We start from the raw sequence: 21,721 nt of genomic DNA on the forward strand, positions 1-21,721 counted from the left end.
GCAGGACAGCTCTCTCCTGCATGTGTAGAAGCACTGCAGGACCTCAGTGAGCACGGATGCTGTCTGAGATGAGCTCACCTGTGACTCGGTCCTCAGTCAGGACCATCAGACAGGATCCATTTATCCTGAGTCCCTGTGAACTGTCTTTGTGACTTGAGAGTCTATGATTTTTCGGAAGGGAGGAACAGAAAAGAAAGTGTACTGATCTTGGGCTCCAAAGTGTATTCATTCACAAAGAACTCCTGGGCTGGCTATGATGTTGTTGTTAAGCAGTGGTCCCAAATAGAATGCTCATAATCTCAGACAATGCCATTGTTGCCACCATAAATGGGAAATAATGCTAACTTCAAATAAACCAAGGTGCACAACAGCTCCCAAAGGACAATTCTCTGAAAGAAGGTCTCAAGACAGTTTGCAAACACCATGTGCACGTTTATGTGACAATTTATAGACACACAGCAACAAAAATAAGATGAAAAGGAAGGAACTCACTGTACAGAACACAAAACAATACCCTTTTTATTTTTTAAAACTCTGGTGAAATAGGTTTCCATACGACATCCCATTAAAAAAAAAGATAATGTAAACCACCCTGTGGGTTAGTCACACGGTACAGACTTCAAGAGTGTTTACAGATGCTTAGAGTATTTACAAATGCTATTCTTTAGGTAGTAAAGGTTTGTTGCAATTTCCAGCACTTTTTCCTCAGTAAAAGACAGGGGGCTGTGTTGGTGTTCTTGTATAAAAATTCATAAATGGAGAAAAGGCAATTTTCCTGAGAGAAGATTTGTTCTTGAAATCTTTTTTTGTTGTTGGTTTTTTTTTTTTTTTAAACAATTGGGAATACAGAAATGGGCTGTGGGTGTAAGAAGCATATGTCTAAGTTAACATTTTTTTAAATTATTTTAAGTACCATTAAGTTAAAATGTTTACATTCATTATAAAAATGCTGTTAAATCTTATGCAAATGATTTAACACTGATTGCTGCAACGCAAATTGCACTTAAAAAAATTATTGTGTACATGGAAGAAAAATATCTTGTTTGCTACCCTGTTTACAAATTCCAAGTGACCTCAGATCAGCCACTATAATGAACGCTGAGTAAAGTCAGTCAGCATCTGTCCATTATAATTCCGTCTTGCAAACTAATATTCTTGTCGAGATCCCAGGACTGCACTCAGCCTCCGGGATGTACCAAATGGTTTTAATGCTCCTCTCCACCAATGCTTGTGAAATGTGCACATCAATCAGGTATGAAGAAATTCTGGGATAACCAAGGTTGATCACAAGAAGCACATGATTTGGGGCAATTCGAATAAAACATTTTTTTTTTTTTTTGCAATCTCTCAATCTTCCTTAGCAGACAAGGCCTCAGTCATTGTCACACTTTCTGCCACTGGTGTGGGGCAGACCCAGAGGCAGGCTGGCTGGAGGTGCCCAGGCTGGCGGGAGCAGGCCATGTGCCTGCTGTGTTGGCCCTTCCTGCAGGGACTGTCTCTTTTCGCTTCAGCAAGCTTCTTGGGAAATACATCTCTTGCAAAACAAAAGGCACAGAAATCATGCATTGAAGGAATGTTATGTCTGCATTTCTGCTGCCATCTGGATTGATGGACAAATTCAGACAGGTGGCATGAGACCCTCAGAGCCCTCCTGGCCTCTTGTCATCTTGACAGCACCAGCTCAGGCCAGGGCCAGAGCACACCAAGAATCCTGCCGTACAGAGGATGTGACTTCGGCAGGAGAAGACAGACTGACACCTATGTAGAGGCCATCTTGACCTGAATACTTGAGGTCACTGTTCTCAGAGTTGGTGCCCTCTCCCACTGCAGACATCACTGAGGCACCAGCCTGGTAGAAGAGGAAAACAGAAGGAGAGATAGTTAAACATTGCTTTGTTAGCTGGCCCAATCCTCCTGCCTCAGCATCTGGAAACAAAAGACATGATTGGCACAACTAAGGCCAGAGTTGCTCCAGAGATCAACTCAGGAGAAATAAAGCCAGCTTTGTTCCTTCCTTGCCCAAAGCAAGGTCATGCCAGCCAGTGCCATTTGCCTGCTCCTGGCAACATGGAAGAACGACACTGTTACCTACAGTGACCACCTGGCAAGATGCAGAGGTGACAGAGGAAGGGGGCCTGAAGGACTCCAATTTGTCAAAGTGATGAGCTGGCAGTGAACCATACTGGAGAGATAAGACACCATGTGGATCTAGAGCAAATGCTACCAGAGCATGACATGCACACTATAAAACATGGTAGGATCAACCCAGACAACTGGAACATTTAACCGGCATTCGCTTAGACTAGAGTTTAAGGGACCAGCTTGAAAGTTTCTCAAAACTTCAGCCACAACCATGTACTCTCTAGTCACACTTTTTTTTCTTCCTAAATTCCAGACACCCTAAGTTCTTCCAAGGTTTAAGGCTCTGTTCCATACTGGATACTTGTTCAAAACAGGCTATGATCCCTTAAACCCTTTTAAATAACATCGCTGGAAATACTACCCCTTAAATTCCTCAAACAGCCACCCTGATGTTCTGGCCATTTCTCAGAAACTCAGATTGCCAGATTGAATGAGGGTGTTCTGGGGCTCTGTGTGGCCTGGACACAATGCAGTCCAGTGGATTCCTTTTCTCAAGGTGGATCTGCATTGTTCTCCAGCCCTCACAAACCTGCATGGACCTAGAAGGCAGTGCTCTCGGAGAGAGCTTAACTGGTCCAGGCATGTGACCTGCCTCCTCCTCACCCAAGCTTTCCCACAGGACAAACCAAACATAACCATCCACAGGCCCAGTTACTCAGGAATCTGAGGCAGGAGGACTGAGAATTCAAGACCTGGAGCTAAGTATGGCAGTGAATACCTGTAACCCCAGCACCCAAGAGTCCAAGGCAAGCCAGGGTAGCACAGAATGTCGTAGGCCAGCCCAGACTATAAAATAAGACCTTGAAGCCCATAGTGGCTCTCTTCTATTAAGATATCTCTGTCATTGCTCCTCCACTGCATCCCTCCCTGCCTCCTCCATCTAGCTGCTTGGAGCCCACTCCTATGGTGGGATGCCATGCTCAGTCTTAAAGCATGGGAGAGGGGCCTGGCTCTGCCTCAACCTATTGTGCCAGACTATGTTGACTGCCTCTCTTACCCGTGAGGAGGAGTAGACTGGGGGTGGGCTGGGGGGATGAGAGGATGTGAGGAGGGGTGGGAGGGAGAACTATGGTTAAAATGTGAAATGAAATAAAAAAAAAGTAATACAATTTAAAAAATATGACCCAAAGAAAAGGAAGAGGGAGACACAAAAATACAGTTCAAGGCCAATCTTGGCAATTTAGCAATTCAAACTCGAAAGTAAACATGAAAAAGAAAAGGATGAAAAGAGGAAGGAAGGAAGGAAGGAAGGAAGGAAGGAAGGAAGGAAGGAAGGAAGGAAGGAAACCTCTATACTTAAAACTTTAGTTGAAATATAATAAGTGCATTTTGTAATGTGTATGTAGCTGCTCTGGAAGTATTTAATCTAGATCCACATGCATCAGGAAGAAACAGGGTGAAACTTCACAAAGTTGTTGAGACATCAAATTTTTGTTTCGTCTTGTGTTGTTTTTTTGCTTTGTTTTATTGATTGAGACGGTTTCTCTGTGTAGCTCTAGAATTCACTCTGTAGATCAGGCTAGTCTCGAACTCAGATCTGTCTGCTTCTGCCTTCCAAGTGCTGTGATTAAAGGCATGTGTCACCAGGCCCAGCTTGAGACAGCCAAAATTTAATATTCTTGTGAAATTGTTGCGATTAACTGCAATAATGTTGTCAAACAAGTGAATGTTGCAGATAGCAGGGCACTTATAGTTCTGAGGAGTAACTTCGGATCTTAATTCCAGAAACTCCATTACAATCAAATCCAAGGCAGATCCACACTTAAGTCCCCAAGTGTCATCAAGACTGAGAGCCAACTATCAAAAAATCCATTGTGTTAGAAAGGCATTCTACAATGGGAGCAGATGATATATGGAGATTTCTGGCACATGCAACTTCTCATCAATCCACTTATTCCAGAAACAGCAAATTTGCTGGTTTCTGGCTGCGTCTGAGTTCTGTGCAGCAAGTGTTATTTCTGAGAAACGTGGTGTGCTTGGATTGCCCAGACAGCTGGGATGGTAGAGAGCTAGTGCACAAGGCACTGCACAAGGCCCCTGCTGACTGGGCTAGGATCTCCCAGGAGCCAGGGTGTAAGGCTAGCCAGCAAGCAGCTCAAGGCTAGCCTGTCCAAGCTGACAGCTTAAGACAAGTAGTAGGGCAAGAGTCGGAAAAGGAATCAGAGGCCAAAGGCTTCTGGCTTCAGCCTGTTTGGTGGGGACAGGTTGAATTCCAAAGTTCTGGGTGGGTCACCTAGAGGGTGCAGTCACCTCCCTCGGTCTCCTCTGTATACTGATTACCTGACTTAGGCATGGCTCAGGAAGTCATGTCTATAATCACATCGGCATGCTGCCTTGATATGTGAGCATTACACAGCAGAAGCTATGTTCTCTATGGGTAATATTTGTTTATTGATGTGTGTATGTGTGCCATGTGCACATGTATGCAAATACATGTTATCAGTCAAAGGAGAATGTATAAGAATCGGTTCTCTCCTACTACCCTGGGCCTTTCCTCACTTAGCCATCTTACCCACCCAGTACTGTTATTAGTGAGATTAGGATCTTCAAGAAAAGGGGTCTTCATGAAATGAGAGGACTTGAGAACACAAAAAAGAGATGTGGCTAGAAAGCAAACTAGAAAGACTGATATCAAATGCCCTGTGCCTGTTTCCTCATCTATAAAATAGATACCTGGTACTGGAGATGGTTCAGCAGTTGAGAGCACCAGCTGCCTGTCTAGAGGACCTGGGGTTCAATTCCCAGCACCTACATATCAGCTCACAACTGGCTGTGACTCCCATTCCAGGGGATCCAACACCTTCATACAGATAACACATGCAGGCAAAACACCAACATACATAAAATATAAATAAATAGATAAGTGAAAAGTTCTCTAGGGAGGGAGGGAGGGAGGGAGGGAAGGGGAGGGGAGAGGGGGGGGAATGGAAGGGAAGGAAAAAGCCAGGTGTGGTGGCATACTTTTAATCCCAACACTCTGAAGGGAGGCAGAGTGCAGGCCGATCTTAGAGTTTGAGGCCAGCCAGGGCTGCATTGCTTTTGTTCCCAGGCAATGATTGTTGCAGTCACCTGGGTTCAGGGGAGAGAATAAACAGGGGAGAGCATCTTAACAACAATAACTTAATAACAGTACTTTCTATGTGTGTAATCTTTACTACAGTTGAGTACCAACTGTAGAGACTTTATATACAGATGTTAACTACTAACAATGTCCAACATAGGTGTAATTTAGATATCCATTTTATTTTACTTTATTTTGGTTTTTCCAGACAGGGAGGGTTTCTCTGTGAAGACCTGGCTGTCCTGGTCTTCAGCTGTATTACAGGCTGGCCTCGAAATAAGCAGTGGGAGTAAAAGCCAGGGGTCAGGCTATTCACTTGTCTGTCTGTCTGAGAAAGGGTCTCTCTATGAAGTCCTGGCTGGCCTGTAATTGACCATTTAGATGAGAGCTCTACCTGCCTCTGCCTCTCAAAAGTTATGCATTTTAATTTTAGTGGCAGCTCTTCACAAAGAAATGCAAGATACTCAACAGCCAACCAAAAGGGCCCTTGGGTCCTGACATTTTTGAAAGTAGGTCATGTTTTAAAAGAAAATCCCTTGAGCTGGGAGCAGCTCTCTGGAGACTGAGGCTAGAGGAGTAACGTGATTTGGAGGCCAGCTGGAGGCTGCCTAATGGGGTCCAAGCTAGCCTGTGTTACAGAATGAGGTCCTTTCTCAAGGAAAAAGGGAAGAGGAAAGCTCAGGCTCTCCCATACACTAAAATCCACACATGGAAGCATGTGCAAACACACATGCCACACAGAACTGCAAGGAAACGGCCTTTAGTGTTCTTCTCATGTCTGAGCAATAACTCCAAGTTTCTGAGTAGTAACTGTCTTCTCTGTGATTTTAAGCTACATAGGCAAGATCAGTCCTAAAAAGGTCCAGCAACCCCCAAATGCAGATGGGTACACCTGAAAACATCAGCCCTTTGGGAGTTAAAAGCAACAGCTGAGCCTCTCAGGAAACACCAGAGAACTTTGTGCCCAAGGCTTCATACCTTTTAATATGAGTGTGGAGAGAGGTGGGAGGGAAAGAGGGGGAGGGGGAAAGGAGGGAGAGGAGAGAGAGAGAGAGAGAGAGAGAGAGAGAGAGAGAGAGAGAGAGAGAGAGGGAGGGAGAGGTGTACCTGTGCCACACCATGTATGTAGGCAGAATCAGTTTTTTCTCTGTCTCCTTCCAACTTTATATGCTTTCTAGGAATAGAACTCAGGACATCAGGCTTGTACTACAAGCATCTTTAGCCACTGAACCATCTTGCTAAACCTAAGAACAGAATACTTAAACATGAAATACAAGAAGTCTAGGGGCTGCAGGTAATACTGAGATCCTCAGTTTTCTCTGTCACCAGAGGGGAAAGTGAAGTCTTTACAATACTAAAGGCTGGTGTCAGGTAAACATTCCAGTCCCTTTGTCTGTGGCCCATGAGACTATATTTTGTTTTTGACAAAAGGCAAATAACATCGGTGTCCAAGGTCACTGAGAAGTTTATACCCTGCTTAACTCTGGAAATGTATAAGGAAATAACCCGAATAAAAAGAGAGGTGCTACTGAAGGAAGCCATCCATCACTGGAGTACTTAAAATAGTTGAAATCCTGGGAACGGCCTGGAAAAACTGGCTCATCTGTTCCATGAACTAGTATGCAATTATTAAAAATAATACGATCGCTGGGCTTTGGTGGCGCACGCCTTTAATCCCAGCACTCGTGAGGCAAAGGCAGGTGGATCTCTGTGAGTTCCAGGCCAGCCTGGTCTACAGAGCAAGTGCCAGGATAGGCTCCAAAACTACACAGAGAAACCCTGTCTCAAAAAAGCAAAATAATAATAATAATACAATCACGTAGTAAGATGGAAAGATCATACAAAGGTAAGTGGAAAACAGCATGACATGAATTCTATGTCCCGTGCAGTAAGCCTGAGTAACGCCAGGAAACCTGGACAGCTGAGGGAACATCTGAGAGGACTAGGCCTGTCAGCCAGGTATTCACCTTTAACTGTTGTAAGGGAGCAGGGAAGAACAAAAGCAACTGGTTTCAGGAATCAGAGGCCTGAGTTAAAGGCCAGGAGGTTGAATGGGATCACACCACAAAGTAGATCAAACGAGAGGATGAGAATGAGTGAGGATGCTACTGAGGGGTCCAGTGCATCCCTGAAACCACCGCATGCTGCTCAGCAGAGGCCTGCCCAAGCCTGGAGGAGAGACACTCCTGCAGTTCCAGAGCAGCTGTGTCCTGCCTGGAATATTCCCACAGCTGGTAAAAACTGCAGAAAGAGCCACTGACTCTCCTAAAGAGACCTAGCTCACTATGGGCCTTCATCTTAAATCCTTTCCCCTAATAGGTCTTATTCATGGACCATCTGAGGAGAAAAATGATAGAAAGCAATAATGATAACCTTGGAACCAGTATGTTCATGCATATGTTATCTCCACACTCTGGAAATGGAGGCAGAAGGATGGAGACTGTGAGACCAGCATGGACTACATAGTAAGGTTCTCTCTCTCTCTCTCTCTCTCTCTCTCTCTCTCTCTCTCTCTCTCTCTCTCTCTCTCTCTCTCTCTCTCTCTCTCTCTCTCTCTCTCTCTCTCTCTCAGTATCCCATATGTATAATCACACTACTGAAGAAGCTGGGACAGAGACCAGCCTAAGTTTTATCAAACAAGGAGGAGAGGAGAGAAGAACTGGGCATAGTTGTGAACCTCTGTAATCCCAGGACTCCAGAAGTGGAGGCAGGAGGCTAAGGGTTCAAGGTCATCCTTCTCAACTACACACTGGATTGGAGGCTAATCTAGCTATGAGACACTCTCTCTCTCTCTCTCTCTCTCTCTCTCTCTCTCTCTCTCTCTCTCTCTCTCTCTCTCTCTCTCTCACACACACACACACACACACACACACACACACACAAAAAAAAAAAAAAAAAAAAAAAAAACTAAAACAAAAAAGTGACAGCAATTATCTGGTTAGAGTTTCAGTTAGAATTTCCATGAGTTAACATTTCCCACATCTAATTAAGCCCTTCAAAGGACTTTATCAAATGGTGGGCCTCTTGGTACAGCAGAAGGCTCTTCTGGAACGGAAACAAATGTTCCTGAGGGAAAGCAGAGAAGAGCACTTACGGATACCCAGAGCCTAACCATCCTTTCTCCCTTCCCCAGGCAGAAACAACCCCCCCTCTCCCAGATCAAAGTGCAGTGAGGGTGGAGTAGAAATCTGTTCTGTGTTTCCATTCACAGCTTATCTGCCCTCCACCCTCCCACGGACAACTGAAAATGGAGGCTCTTCCTGTTGAAAGAACGTGTTATCAGCGCCAGACTCAGCCTGGGCTTAGCATAGCATGCAGGCAGGGTAGGTGGGAAACAGCACCACCAGCCTGGAAAGAAGTGCTTCCACGGAGAACTTGAGCTGCAACGGAGGGGAGCATGGAAAATACCCATTTGCCAGGGAGGCACTGGGGGCTGCTCTGGACACACTGGAAACCTTAGTAAAGACCTAGACTTGATGCACTCAAGCAGCTCACAAGAGTGACTAGAAGCAGGCTGGCTCCTGGCCTTCACGTCGTCCAGTGATGGAAAACCAGGGATGGAACAGGGAAAAGAAACGCAATGTGCCGAGCAAGCCTTGACAACCTAAGTTCAATGTATATAAACCATGGAAAAAGAAGAAAACCTCTCCTGAAAACTGTCCCCCACAGATGGGGTGGAGGAGTGCTTATAAACACAGTGCACAGACACACACACACAGAAACAATTCTGATTTTAAAAAGAACAGAATGTTGGGCCGAGTGTTACATGCCTTTGAGGAGGCAGAGGCAGGAGAATCTGTGAGTTCCATGTCACCCTGATCTACATAGTGAGACCCTATCTGAAAAAGAAAACCAAAACAACAGAAAAACAAAGTTTTGGTTTTTTGGTTTTTTGGGGGTTTTTGTTTTTTTGGTTTTTTGAGACAGGGTTTCTTTGTATAGCTTTGGAGCCTATCCTGGCCTCTGGAGACCAGGCTGGCCTCAAACCAGAGATCCGCCTGCCTCTGCCTCCCCAAGGCTGGTATTAAAGGCGTGTACCACCAACGCCCAGCAAAACAAAGTTTTCTGGCTTATGAAATCATATGTGCATATGTAAACATACACACATTTTGGAGATGGGGTTGTGCTATGAGCTCAGGCTAGACCTAATCTCATTCACCATTCTCCTACCCCCACTTCAAAAGTGCTGGAATCATAGAGATGTGCTACCGTATGCAACCTAAATTTAATTTTGTAAGAAAACCCAAATGAAGAGATAGCTCAGTTAGTAACGTGCTTGCCAAGCACCCAAGAAACCCCGGCCGGGTTCAGTCCCTCCACCATGTGAGCTAGGCTAGTAGGCTGCCTGTAATCCCTGCACTGGGAAGACGGAAGGGTCAGAGGGGTCAGGGGTTCAGTGTCATCTCAGCCACATCCCAGAGACTAGCATGAGTGGGCTCCAAGGAGCCCTGTGTCAGACAAAAGGCACAGAGGAGCTCCTCTCGCCACTCTGCAGAAAGTGCTGTGCCCGGGCAAGTTGTAGGGCATGTGGTCATTCATGTTCAGGATGGGTCCTGATGGGCATCACACTCTAACCTTCAAGACTTTGATGCCTTCCTGTGCATCTGAGTGAGTCTGTGGTCATGACTCCCATGTGGGGGGAAGCCAGTGTCCACCTATCCCCACACCCCACAAAGCTCTGCTTGTACAACCTCTAGTAGGTTAAACTCCTGTGGACTCTAGCTCCCTTCTGCAAAACAAAAGCGAAGGGAAAATACTTGCTTGGAAACCTTCACTTCCACTTGAAAAGCAAGGATCATTTTGGTTCAGGTGGAGGGAAAATAGGACAAGACTAAAAAGTGACTCAATAAGTTTCCAAGGTGACATGTGAAAGGTTCGGGAACACCTTTCCATGAAGACATCTGAGAATTGTCACTCACAGTACCACCCTCAAATTCTCCATAGTAGCTTTAGAAAGCAAGCCCGTCTGAACACCTCCCCACCCGAAAAGCAGCCAGTCACCTTAACTGCTCACCTAGCTCAGTGTTTGATTCCTTCCTGGAATGTCACTGTTTACCCTGGGATCCAGGCTCTACTCTAGAGAGGAAATGATTCTGTAGCCACGATCCATCCTGGGCAAAAGAGCACGTGGTTTTGTGCCTGCATTCCCACCCTAAATAGGGGCATGAGATGAGGAGGGCAGCCAGTTCAAGACCATGCTTGAGAGGCACCTACAAAACTGCCAGGGTCCTGAAGTAAATCCGGAAACACTCTCAATCAAAGGCTTGTGAGGTCAGAATGGATTATTCTATTTTAGTCATCAAATGAAGCTGTACAGGACCCTGAGGCAAACATTTTAAACCCTGTGAGTCATCATCTTTTCGAGCTTTTCAGGAGCTGGGTGAGGATCCTAAACTCTGGGCTTCAGAGCGAAAACACAAGCGAGGTCAGAAGACCAGATGCACAGCCACCGTGGCAAAAACCAAGGAAACACACACTGTAAAAATGCTATCAGAGAAATAAAAATCTTGAAAACATGGCTACTTCATACAACACAGGAACCCTACATCTTTACATTTCCCTTTTAGAAAGTGAAGATTTATTTCCAGTGTCTTGGGGGTGGGGTTCCATGAAAATGCTCTGCTATCAACATTCAAACTTCTCTTAAGTGCTGCTGTTCTTCTTGGGCTTCAAAGCAATCTGAGGCATCTCCCATTTATGTGACACAATACTCCTAAGGACCAGATGGGAGGAATTACTCTTCCCTTGTAGGAGGTCAGGCCTTGCCAGTTAGTTCCCTATGGTCACAAGGAGCTGCAGCTCTTGGCTGTCTGAATCTGCCTCCTCCCAGCAACTAATCCATGAACCCCAAAATAAATTTCAGATCATATCCAGGCTTCACTACAGATCAAGCACTAAATCTAATGACAACATTAAACATAAAGTCTTGGTGCTTGATATAATAAAATATGGCTTGTAACACTGGTGAAACACTCTTCTAACTATGGTGAAAGTCTGCCATGCCAATATATCAGACAGGCAGCAGGCTGTGGAGTTGATCCCCCAGAAATACCAGATACTGTCTTGGAATTCTGTTTATCACATGGCATGGGTGTAGTGGTGGATACTTGTCACTGCTCTCAGGAAGTGGAAGCAGGAAGATCAGAAATAAGGTTCCTGAAAAGTGTTGGCATTTCAGAGAAAGCTAACAGGTAACCCTAAAACAGGAGTGGGGCCATTAGACTGTGTCTAATCTAGACCCATTAAGTCTTCATTTTGCTAGTAACCCTTTTGGCAGACACCCATGAAATACATAATAAATTACTTCGATTCCAGTAAAGGAATTCATTTTCTTCAAAGATTCATTTAGCAATAACATCTTAGACTACCCTAAGCCATATTTCGTATGTTTAGCCTTCTTTTCCCGGAACATTCTTTCATGTTGTGACAATTTTGTATATTTTTATAGAGACAGGGATTTATAAAACAGGTAAAGAATCTTTAATTTGGATTCAAATCTTTAATTCCCAAATTAAAGATTTAAAAGAATCATCAATCTTTATTAATCTTTAATTTTAAATGGCAAATAGCATCTGTCTGTTTTGTTCTCTACCTGACTCTGGCTTTTAGAGCTCTGAGTAGCAAGGGTCACTTAGTAAATGAGCCTTGGTTTCTAGGAACTTGGGTGGGTACACACATTACAGCAACATGAGAGCTGTCTCTCTCTGTCTCTGTCTCTCTCAAGTTTAGAAAATGAAAGTATAAAAATCCAATTATTGACTCTGCTAGGGTGACTCTCTGTGAAGGCCAGTGTTTGCACAGGGTTAGAAGTTACTAGAAAGGCAGAGAACAAGCAGAGAGTGAGAAGGTGCCTGGTACATAGGGAATGTGGAGATAAAATGCCAACAAAATATTTATGCTCATGGTTTGCAGCATGTGGCAAGTGGGATATTAATAACTGAGTTGACTGGCCAGCTCCCTGGAAGGGTTTACAGCCCTGACTTAGATAGGAGACGTTGGTTCCAGTCCCCGCTTCAACACCAGCTTTGTGTGTGACCTCATGGAGTCAGCACCCTGCTTTATAAATGAGGCAGTAACAGTGCCCAGCCCCAATGCCCATGACCACTGTGAGAGATTAATGATTTTTTTAACTCTTTTTTATTCTTTAGACAAGAGTGTTTGGGAGTATAAACACTGAAACTAAAAATGGGCACTAACCTACTGGAAAATGTCTGTTTAATGATTTCATAAAACTGAGGGCTGGCTCAGTGCTCAGTGGGAAAAGGCACTTGCTAACAAGCCTGATGATCTGAGCTTATTCCATGACATCTGCATTGGTGGGGGGAGAACTCCCACAAGTTGCCCTCTTACCTTTACATACAAGCTGTGGTCATATGCACATACCCATGCACATTTTGTCATGAAAATCAGAAATAGTAATTACTATAAAGAACAATTTACTGTTTAGTAGCACTCTGAATTTTACTCTTACAAATAACAAAATAATAATTTCTACCTAATATTCTTATTCTCTTAGCACTATAATTCATTTTATTTCTATGTATAAAGACTTAAATTTAGATTAAGAGGATGTGTTTGCCAGGCAGTGGTAGCAAACTTTTGCCTTTAATCCCAGCAAAAAAAAAAAGGATGTGTTCATCGGTAAAGCCCTTGCTTAGTGTTCACATGGTCTTGGGTTCAACTCCTAGCACTAAGCAAAAACAGAACAAAGGTTATGGATGCATGCCTGCCATCCTAGCATTTAAGGCAGAGGCAGGAAGATGAAGAGTTCAAGGCCATGGGCTGGAGAAATGGCTCAGTTAAGAGTGTTTGCTGCTATGTCATGAGGACCAGAGTGACAATCCCAGAAACCATATTAGACAATGCCCTAATACCTGTACCTCCAGGCCCAGGGCTTCTGCAGACACCTATGCTGGCACATACACACCTATGTGTGCACACAAGCAGACACACCTATACATGTAATAAACTTTTAAATGGGGCTGAAGAGAAAGCTCGGTGATTAAAAGCACATACTGACTGTTCTTGCAGAAGAACCAAGTTTGGTTCCCAGGACCTAAATTGGGAAGCTCACAGATGTTTGACTCCAGCTCCATGGTAAAGATGCTTTCTTCTGGCTTTCACAGACACTTGCACTCATGTGCACACTCCCACACACATACCTGGCATAGATAAACACACATACACCTAAGGCCAAACACATACTCTTGATTCCAGGGGAGGCAGAGGCAGACAGAGCTCCATGAACTTAAAACCATATTGGTCTACATATCAAGTTTCCAGTCATCCAAGGCCCCAAGACCAGCCTTGTACATAAAGACACACATGGTCACTATTTACTAATTATTTTAGTGGGAAGATATTTGATTCTTATATTACTCATTTAAGACCAGTGAAATGTAAGAAAACATTATTTTTATCTAAAGATTTTGAGGAAATCAATGTTGTACACTGTAGTAGTAGTTACTCTGATTGCCCAAGCCAGACCTAGTCACAAATCAAATCCAATAACATTAAACTTGCCACTTGTTCTTGAACCTCTTCCTTGCCTTTGTGTCCCCTCAGATGGGTGATTAAAAGTATGTAAGATACTTGATGGAAACTAAACTCTTACCCCCCTCATGATATCCACTAACTTACAAGTGAGAAAGCGGGTAGTAAAATAAGGCTGGGTAGATGGCGTGTTAGTTTAGAGCACTTGGTGCTTTTATAGAAGACCCTGGTTTTATTCCCATCGCACATACAGTGGGTGCAAAAACACAGTGGTTAAGAGCACTGGCTGCTCTTCCAGAGGTCCTGAGTTCAATTTCCAGCACCCACATGGTGGCTCACAACCATCTATAATGAGATCTAGTGCCCTCTTCTGGCCTGCAGGTGTACATGCAGAGCATTGTATACATAATAAATAAATCTTTAAAAAAAAGAACCAATCATATTCTTTAAAAAAAACAAACAAACAAAAAGCTCCAGTTCTAGGGGATGGGAGTTCCACGGGTAGCAGTAAAAAGAAGCACATGCAGGCAAACCACCCATATATATACAAAAACAAAAAACAGTTTTACTTACCAATAGAAACAGCAAAGATTCAAGCTGGGGAAGACAGCTCAAGTCTGTAATCCTAACACTAGGGGAGCTGAGGTAGGAAAATTCCAGAACATACATATACATACATACATACATACATACATACATACATACATACATACATACATACATGCAGGCAGAACACTCAGACACACAAAATAAAACAATTCTTAAGTACGGATTTAGTTTTCAAGCACTTGAGGCCCTTAAGGAACACAAAACAAAGAAGGCAGAGCGAGGGTGGTTCTATGCTGCATCCATATCCTCAGGGGCTGGGACAGAACTATTTTCACCTGGAGTTCAAGGTCAGCTTGACCAGCATAGGGAAACCCCACTCTATCTAGATGGATAAATAAATTAATAGGAGCTGGGCTAGAGAAATGACACAGTAGTTAGCATTACTGCTTTCCCACAGTCTAGTTTAGCTCCTAGCTCCCAGCACCCTCCCAGCTGGCTCAGAACCACCTGCAGCTCCAGAGAATCTGACACCCTCTTCTGGCCTCCATCAGCTCACACAGGTGTAATACACTTACAACCATACATATACATAAATACAACTGGGGTTGTCGTTCAGGTTGTAAATACTTGCCCGGCATCCTCCAGGCCTTGGGCAGGGTACCCAGCACCAAGGGGGATGAGGGGGGATACGGGGGAGTGGGTAAAGTGATAACTTCCTGGCCTTGGGCCAGCAAAAGCAAGTCACACTGTTTGTACAGGCAGTCTTCATGGATGTGCCTTCCGGTTCCTGTGCAGGGAACTGTGTTCCACAATAGCATCTTGGTAAACTCAAAGTAATTCCAACACAGGAGAGAAAAATCTAATACAAAACTTCACTATGGCAATCCCAGAACTCAGGAGGCAAAGGCAGGTGGGTCTGAGTTGACACCAGCCTGGTCTACAGAGTGAGTTCCAGGACAGCCAGGGATACACAGAGAAACCCAAACTTCTCAGCTGACAAATAAAACCATAAACTAAGGAATGGAAGCAATGTTTTCTAATTTCACTAAGTTGAAAATACAAAATCTTAGCACTTCTGGGAGGCAAAAACCCACAAGAGGTTAATTTCAATGCCAGGCTCAGATATATAGAAGAGTTTGAGGCCAGCCTAGACTACATGAGGCCATATTACAAGAAGACAAAAATGTCAAGGCTGGAGAGATGGTTCAATAGTTTAAGAGCACTTATCGCTCTTGCAGGGGACCTGGGGTTCAATTCCCAACAGCCACATGGTGACTCACAATCATCCATGACTCCAGTTCAAGGGGATCTATAACACTCTTGGACCTCTTCAGGTACCAGGCACATAGGCATACACACAGGCAAAATATTCATACATATCAAATAAACAAATCTTTTTAAAAATGTCCATGAAAAGAACTTCAGTCAGATATTAATCTGTCCAAGTCTCTCTACTTTATCTGAAGGTTCACCAAGAGTATTCTGGTCCATTCTAAAATGATCCTGTCCCTAAGTCACTGTTGCTGTTGAAAAGCATGTTGGGGTACATGTTAACTCTTTGAAATGGACACACAACTCAAGGGTGTCTGCAGCAGGGAAGGAGGGTGGTGAGGTACAGAGCACCCCAGAAATACCAGAGACCAGAATATTGACACCTGTTAATATTCCAAAACTTATCCAAGAGGGTGGTCACCAAGACCCAGTGTCGTGTATGAGACTCAGGCTCTTCTGCCTCTCTGTGTGTCACTAGCAAGAAGAGGAAACCTGTTCCCCAACATGCCAGAACTCCTGTTTGTTATGGGGTACAGTGTTCCCCAGTCCTCTCCACCCTCAAGCCTGAGGTTGAGAAACTGCAATGTAATGGTGTTAGTTAAGTTTCCAGGAGAGAAGAGAAACATGCCAGTGAAACAGGGAAGCAGCAGCTGGTAGTTTATTTCAATTATCAAAATACTCCCAATCAAAAAATATGGTAATTGCTGGATTCTAACATACAGACAGAAAGCACAGCTGTCATGGGAGCCAGGGTTAGCTAAAGTTTATAATTTACAAATGAACATAGTTTGGGCCTCCTTACCGTTGACTTTAACAGGGATTTGAAAGATTTTTAAAAATCTACTTTGAATTTTTTTTTTTTTTTTAGAAACCTGATTCACACCCCCTGGCTTCTAGACACCCAAGCCCTGCATTCTAGTCACACAAAATTCAAATAATCAGTCTTTGGTGCCATGATCGATACTCCTGCTTCCTGGACACTTCTATGTGTATTTTATTCTTTTAATTCTTAATTACTTTATTAACTGGGAGGGATGCTTGCATATGAATGCCACTTCACTGGTGTGGAAATCAGGACAACCTTGGGGAGGCTTTATCTTACTTCTACCACCTGCATCCCTGCGACTGAATTCAAGTTCATCAGGCTAGACTATAAGCACCTTTCCCAGACAACCAATCTCACTGGCTGCCTATCCCTTTTTTCCCCAGCAAAAGCTCTATGCAACTGGGGGTAGAGGATACATGAACAAAATACCTTATACAAAACTCTCAAAGAACTTTTTTTTTATGAGAAAAATAACCTTAATTGATTAGTGAGACATGGTGGCACATACCTGGAATCCCAGCACCTGAGTAGAGGCAAGGACTTCAGGAGTTCACGGTCATTGCTGGCTACATAGGCAAAGCTACAGGGGACCCTGTCTTAAAAACTAACTGGGCCTGAAGAGATGGCTCACCACCTAAAGGCACTGACTGCTGTTCCAAAGGACACAGGATTTCAGCACCCCCACGGTAGATCACAACTGTCTGCAACTCCACTTCCAGGAGATCCCATCCTCTTCTGCCCCCGTCAGGACTCCTTAGGCACCAGGCACACACATGCACAGCTGGCACACACATGCAGGTAAAATACACACCCATACATGAAATAACATCTTCAAAAAACTACCTAGATAAACATTACCCAATTACTTCAGGGTTCTTCTACTCCATAAGGCCTGCAACCAGGGCTGACTGCCCCTCCTTCCACCCCTCCACTGCTTTGCTTATCACAGCACTTTCAAGTCTGACTGGTAGAGAAATACTATGTATGTGTGTGTATACCTGCCTCTCCACTTTAGGATCAGTTCCAGGTCAGACCTTTCCTGAAATACTTCACCAACATCCAGCAAAGCAGAGACCAATTAGAGATTTACCAACAGCACAGTGCAGTGTTAAAAGTTTAATGGTGACTGTAATAATAAAGTTTCAATATAACCAAGTTTTTAGTAATTATTGATACTATTTTTAGGCAGGCAAAAATATGTTCATTGATTCCTTATGCTCACACATTAATTCTCTCTACATAACCCAAGCTGGCCTCAACCTGGAGATTCTCCTGCCTCAATTTCTGAAGTTTTGAGGTTACAGGTATGGGTCACCACTCTAGGCAGAAGAGTGTCACAAATGTGTACACACACAGTATTTTCTACTGTTAGCATTTTAAGTCAGAGGGGAGAAAAGACTATTTACAGGATGCAGTAAGTTTCTAAACAATCACTGAAATTGAACATGTTAACATTTTACCCCAAGTAACAGTCTACATAACTCAGCCAACAACTGGAATCTTTTTTTTTTTTCTTTGTTTTAGTTTGGGGCTTGAGGGAGGTTGGTTCTTTTGTTTTGTTTTGTTTTTGTTTTTGTTTTTGTTTTGAGACAAGGTTTCTCTGTGTAGCACTGGCTGTCCTAGAACTCACTCTATAGACAAGGCTGGCCTCAAACTCAGAGATCTGCCACCCATTGCCTCCAGAGTACTAGGATTAAAGGTGTGTGCCCCTACACCTAGCCAAAACAAAATTTTTAAAGACACTGTTTCACTATGTAGCCCCAGCAGACCTGGAACTCTTTATATAGATTAGTGGCCTTGAACTCCGAGGTCAGCCTGATTTTAGTATTCTAATATTCCATGGAGAATAAATGCCAAATTCTGGTGTCAATTTAGGTCAATTAAATGTTTTTCAATAAAACTACAAATAAGAAATTTAGCCCTATAAGACAGACTATTGTCATGAAAATTAATCATAACATGGTAGCAAGTGCAAGTAAGAAAGTGTACTCTTATCAATGCCATGCTGCACACACGGGAGTCTCCCCAATACCAGATAGGAAAACACTGCCTCCCATCTTCTTTCAGTCCATGCTTCCCACAAGGAGAAACTGAGTCATAGAGAGTGACCAGGTTAGGACTGGGTGACTCACCAGAAGTCTTTCTTATTCTCCCAGACAAAGGGTTCATTAAGGCACACACAAATCAAAACTCAAATCAACAAGAGGAAGCCTCGGAGCAGAAGTGATTTTCAAGCACTGTGCTTGTCGGGAACACAGGTTTGGTCTAGCCAGGAATGGTGGCATTCAAAAGGTCTGCTTGGGAGACAAGAGTTTAAGGCCAGCCTGGCAACTTAGTAAGATGACAAAATTTAAACATATTTTAAAGGCCACACATGGTGGCCCACACCTTTAATTCCAACAACACTTGGGAGGCAGAGGCAGGTGGATCTCTGGAAGTTCAAGGCCAGCCTGGTCTACACAGGGAGTTCTAGGACAGCCAGGGCTACACAATGAGGCCCTGCCTCAATAAAAGGTAAATATTTTTTAATTGATCACTAACCACATTTTAAAAGGGTTGAGGACATCACACAGTGTATAGCACTTGCCTAGCATCCACAAGGGCCTGAATTCAAAACTTAATACTGCAAAATAATAAGAAAAAAAGTAAAGGTTGGGCAGTAAGATGACCAGCTGGAAAACTGCTGGCCACACAAGCCCAAGCCCGACTACCCAGGGGAGAGAACTGATTCCCAAATGTTGTGCTGACAGTCACATGCTCACCATAGCATGGGCACATACACAGCAGAAACACACAGTAACAATAAATTACATTAAATATCTCAAAGAGTGCCAGAGGACTGCTTCCCACACTGTCAATGTTGGGAAAGGACCTAGATTCGTGTTTACAGCAGTAGATAAGACAGCCTCACTGTCCCTTGGGTCCTGAGGCCCCTTGGCCAAGAGAACCCAGGAAACTGGTGCCCATGTAAATGGCCCAAGAAGCTAGCTAGAAATGCCTTCATTTCTGCCACCACTAGTTTCCTAAGGGGAGACTAAGGAAAAGATGGGTAGGATTGAGGGTGCCACAGCCCAGTGACAGAGTTCGACTTCTTGTAACGCATAATCACTAAAGAAAGGCAGAATGCCCTTTGCATCTCTCAGTAGCGGGACTGTGGCTCCAGCCCAACATCTATGGAGACTGCCTGAGATTTCCCTTCATTTCATAGTCCATAGTCTTGTTATGACCTCCTCCTCCTCCTCCACCATCAGCGCAGTGAACTTTTTACCATATCAATACTCACAGGCAGCCGTGGAAATCAATGGGGGTGATTCATTCGTTTGATATTTCTAATATCAGACACCCTTGTATGGTGATCCCGTGTTCTCTTCAACTATAATATTTCATAGGATCTGTAGTGGATCGGTCAGAGGTATAGCTACTTACCAACAGACACATGACCCAGATGGGGAAAGGACACATTTCTGTCAACACCTTCTGCCAGCTGTTCACAGGTGACTCCCAACATCCTCTCCACAGAGGCTCAGCTGCCACACTGACCACTCGTCTCCCACACACAAAAGTTCAGCACAGTCAGAGAAGGTACTGGAAAGTGCTAAGGGACCAGAAGTGCGAATGAGCCCTCCTTGGGAATAGTCTGGAGAAAGTACCCTAGCCTCCTCTTTAAGTAAAACAATAGCCAAAGGTGGCCAGCAGTACAGCAGCTACCAGGAAGGTCTGGTTCCTCACAGCCAAGTCAGGGGCAGCTTATGGGGGCAGCTACGGCAGGGTCGCCACGAAAACAAAACCTGCTGGCCTAGGTGGCATCCCGGTACTCTCTACAGGAGGCTAGCCAAGAGCAACCCCAACTAGGGCAGGTAGGAGATGCTGCCAACCAGCTCCAAACCCCTCAGTCCTAGGCTGCAGCTGCCACTTGGGGCGCTCCAGGCCCCATGGAGGTTTCAGTGCTCAGAGCTTGCAGATCTGCAGCCTTGTAAAGGGCCTCTCAGGAGTCCACACTAAAAACACTGCTCCACCTCCCAGTCTCTAGGAGGCTGGTCTCTCCTCCAATGAGCCCAAACCACTAACAGCAAGCCTAGAACCAGCCCAGTCCCTAGGACCCTCAGCCAGTGTGGTTCCTTTTTCGGCTTCTCATTCTCTTTGCAACAGATTGGATTTATTAAGAGCAATTTTGAATTTTTACATCACAAAAGCACAGAGCAAACCCGACTCCATTCACTCAATAGCTCCATTCCCCAAGCTAACACAGAGGCCTTGCATAAGACACAGACAGTGGTCCCAAACCTGGCTGCTCCTTAGTACCCCAGAAAAAACAAAACATCATTTTGCCTCATTTAGCTACATAATCTGAGGACTGGGGGCAGGAGGAGGAACAGGATTAAATAATCTTAACTTTCCATTTCCCAGCAAAAACAAAATCTATTTGCCACTTTATATGATTAGAGTCCCATGCAACACCCGAGTTTAATTTATACAGCAGCCAGAGATGGCTCAGCAGGTAAAAATACCTGCTAAGAGTCTGGCTATCTGAATTCTACCATCTAGCCCACATGAAGGTAGAGAGAACAGACTCCACAAAGCTGTCTTCTGATCTCCACATGTGTGCAGTGGCATACATACACGTGGACACATGAATATCACACACATATATCATGCACAGATGCAATACTACAGACACGTGCTCACACACGCAGAGGCATGCATCCGAGCGCAAGCGCAAGCGCGCGCGCGCGCGCACACACACACACACACACACACACACACACACACACACACACACACACACACACACTACCCTTTACATTTATAAAAGCTCAAAACAGTTTTTAACCTAACATTGGCAACAAGCAGAACCAGCTGAAGGCTGAGAGCAGCATGGCTCTCACCTTAGAGGTGAGCTCCCAATAGAGGCAGAGGCAGGTGGGCCTCTTTGCAGAATCTTGATCTAAATAGAGTTCTATGCCACACAGGCCCAGAAACCCTATCTCAAACCAATATAAAAACGAAAAGCTTTGGTCATCTTAGTGTTAGTCTCCCACTGTGTCCATTCAACAAATATTTATAGGAATGCATTAGATGCCAGTTACAATTTTCTTAATCCTTTGACAATGCCATACATGTATAGAATGTTTGATTATTTAAACCTGTTTTCATTAAAGGAATTTGGTACACAAAGAGACAATATGCAATGCTGTTTTAAAGATGTTAATTTGGGTTTGTGACTGTGGTAAAACCAAAATAGAAAGCCCATTTGCAGTTCCTAAACACCTCCAGGGCACACTTTCAGTTTCACCGGTGGCTGTTGTATGGAAACACAAATTTCTAGGTCCCACACCCAGAAGTTTTGACTGAAAAAATCCAGGGTGGGGCTTAGAAAT

The 21,721-nt window shown here is 44.1% G+C and overlaps 1 protein-coding gene across 2 annotated transcripts in view; it reads right to left on the reverse strand.

Moving 5' to 3' along the window:
* Positions 1–488: 488 nt before the first annotated feature.
* Positions 489–21,721, reverse strand: part of Gata6 (GATA binding protein 6) — a 34,634-nt gene continuing 13,401 nt past the window's right edge. For both annotated transcript variants that reach the window (XM_027404326.2, XM_027404327.2), the window contains exon 7: positions 489–1,849. In XM_027404326.2, coding sequence (XP_027260127.1) covers positions 1,682–1,849 — 168 coding nt within the window. In that variant the 3' untranslated portion in view covers positions 489–1,681. The remainder of the gene's footprint in view (positions 1,850–21,721) is intronic.

This window comes from Cricetulus griseus, chromosome 2 (genome assembly GCF_003668045.3).
Source record: "Cricetulus griseus strain 17A/GY chromosome 2, alternate assembly CriGri-PICRH-1.0, whole genome shotgun sequence".
Classification (NCBI taxonomy): domain Eukaryota; kingdom Metazoa; phylum Chordata; class Mammalia; order Rodentia; family Cricetidae; genus Cricetulus; species Cricetulus griseus.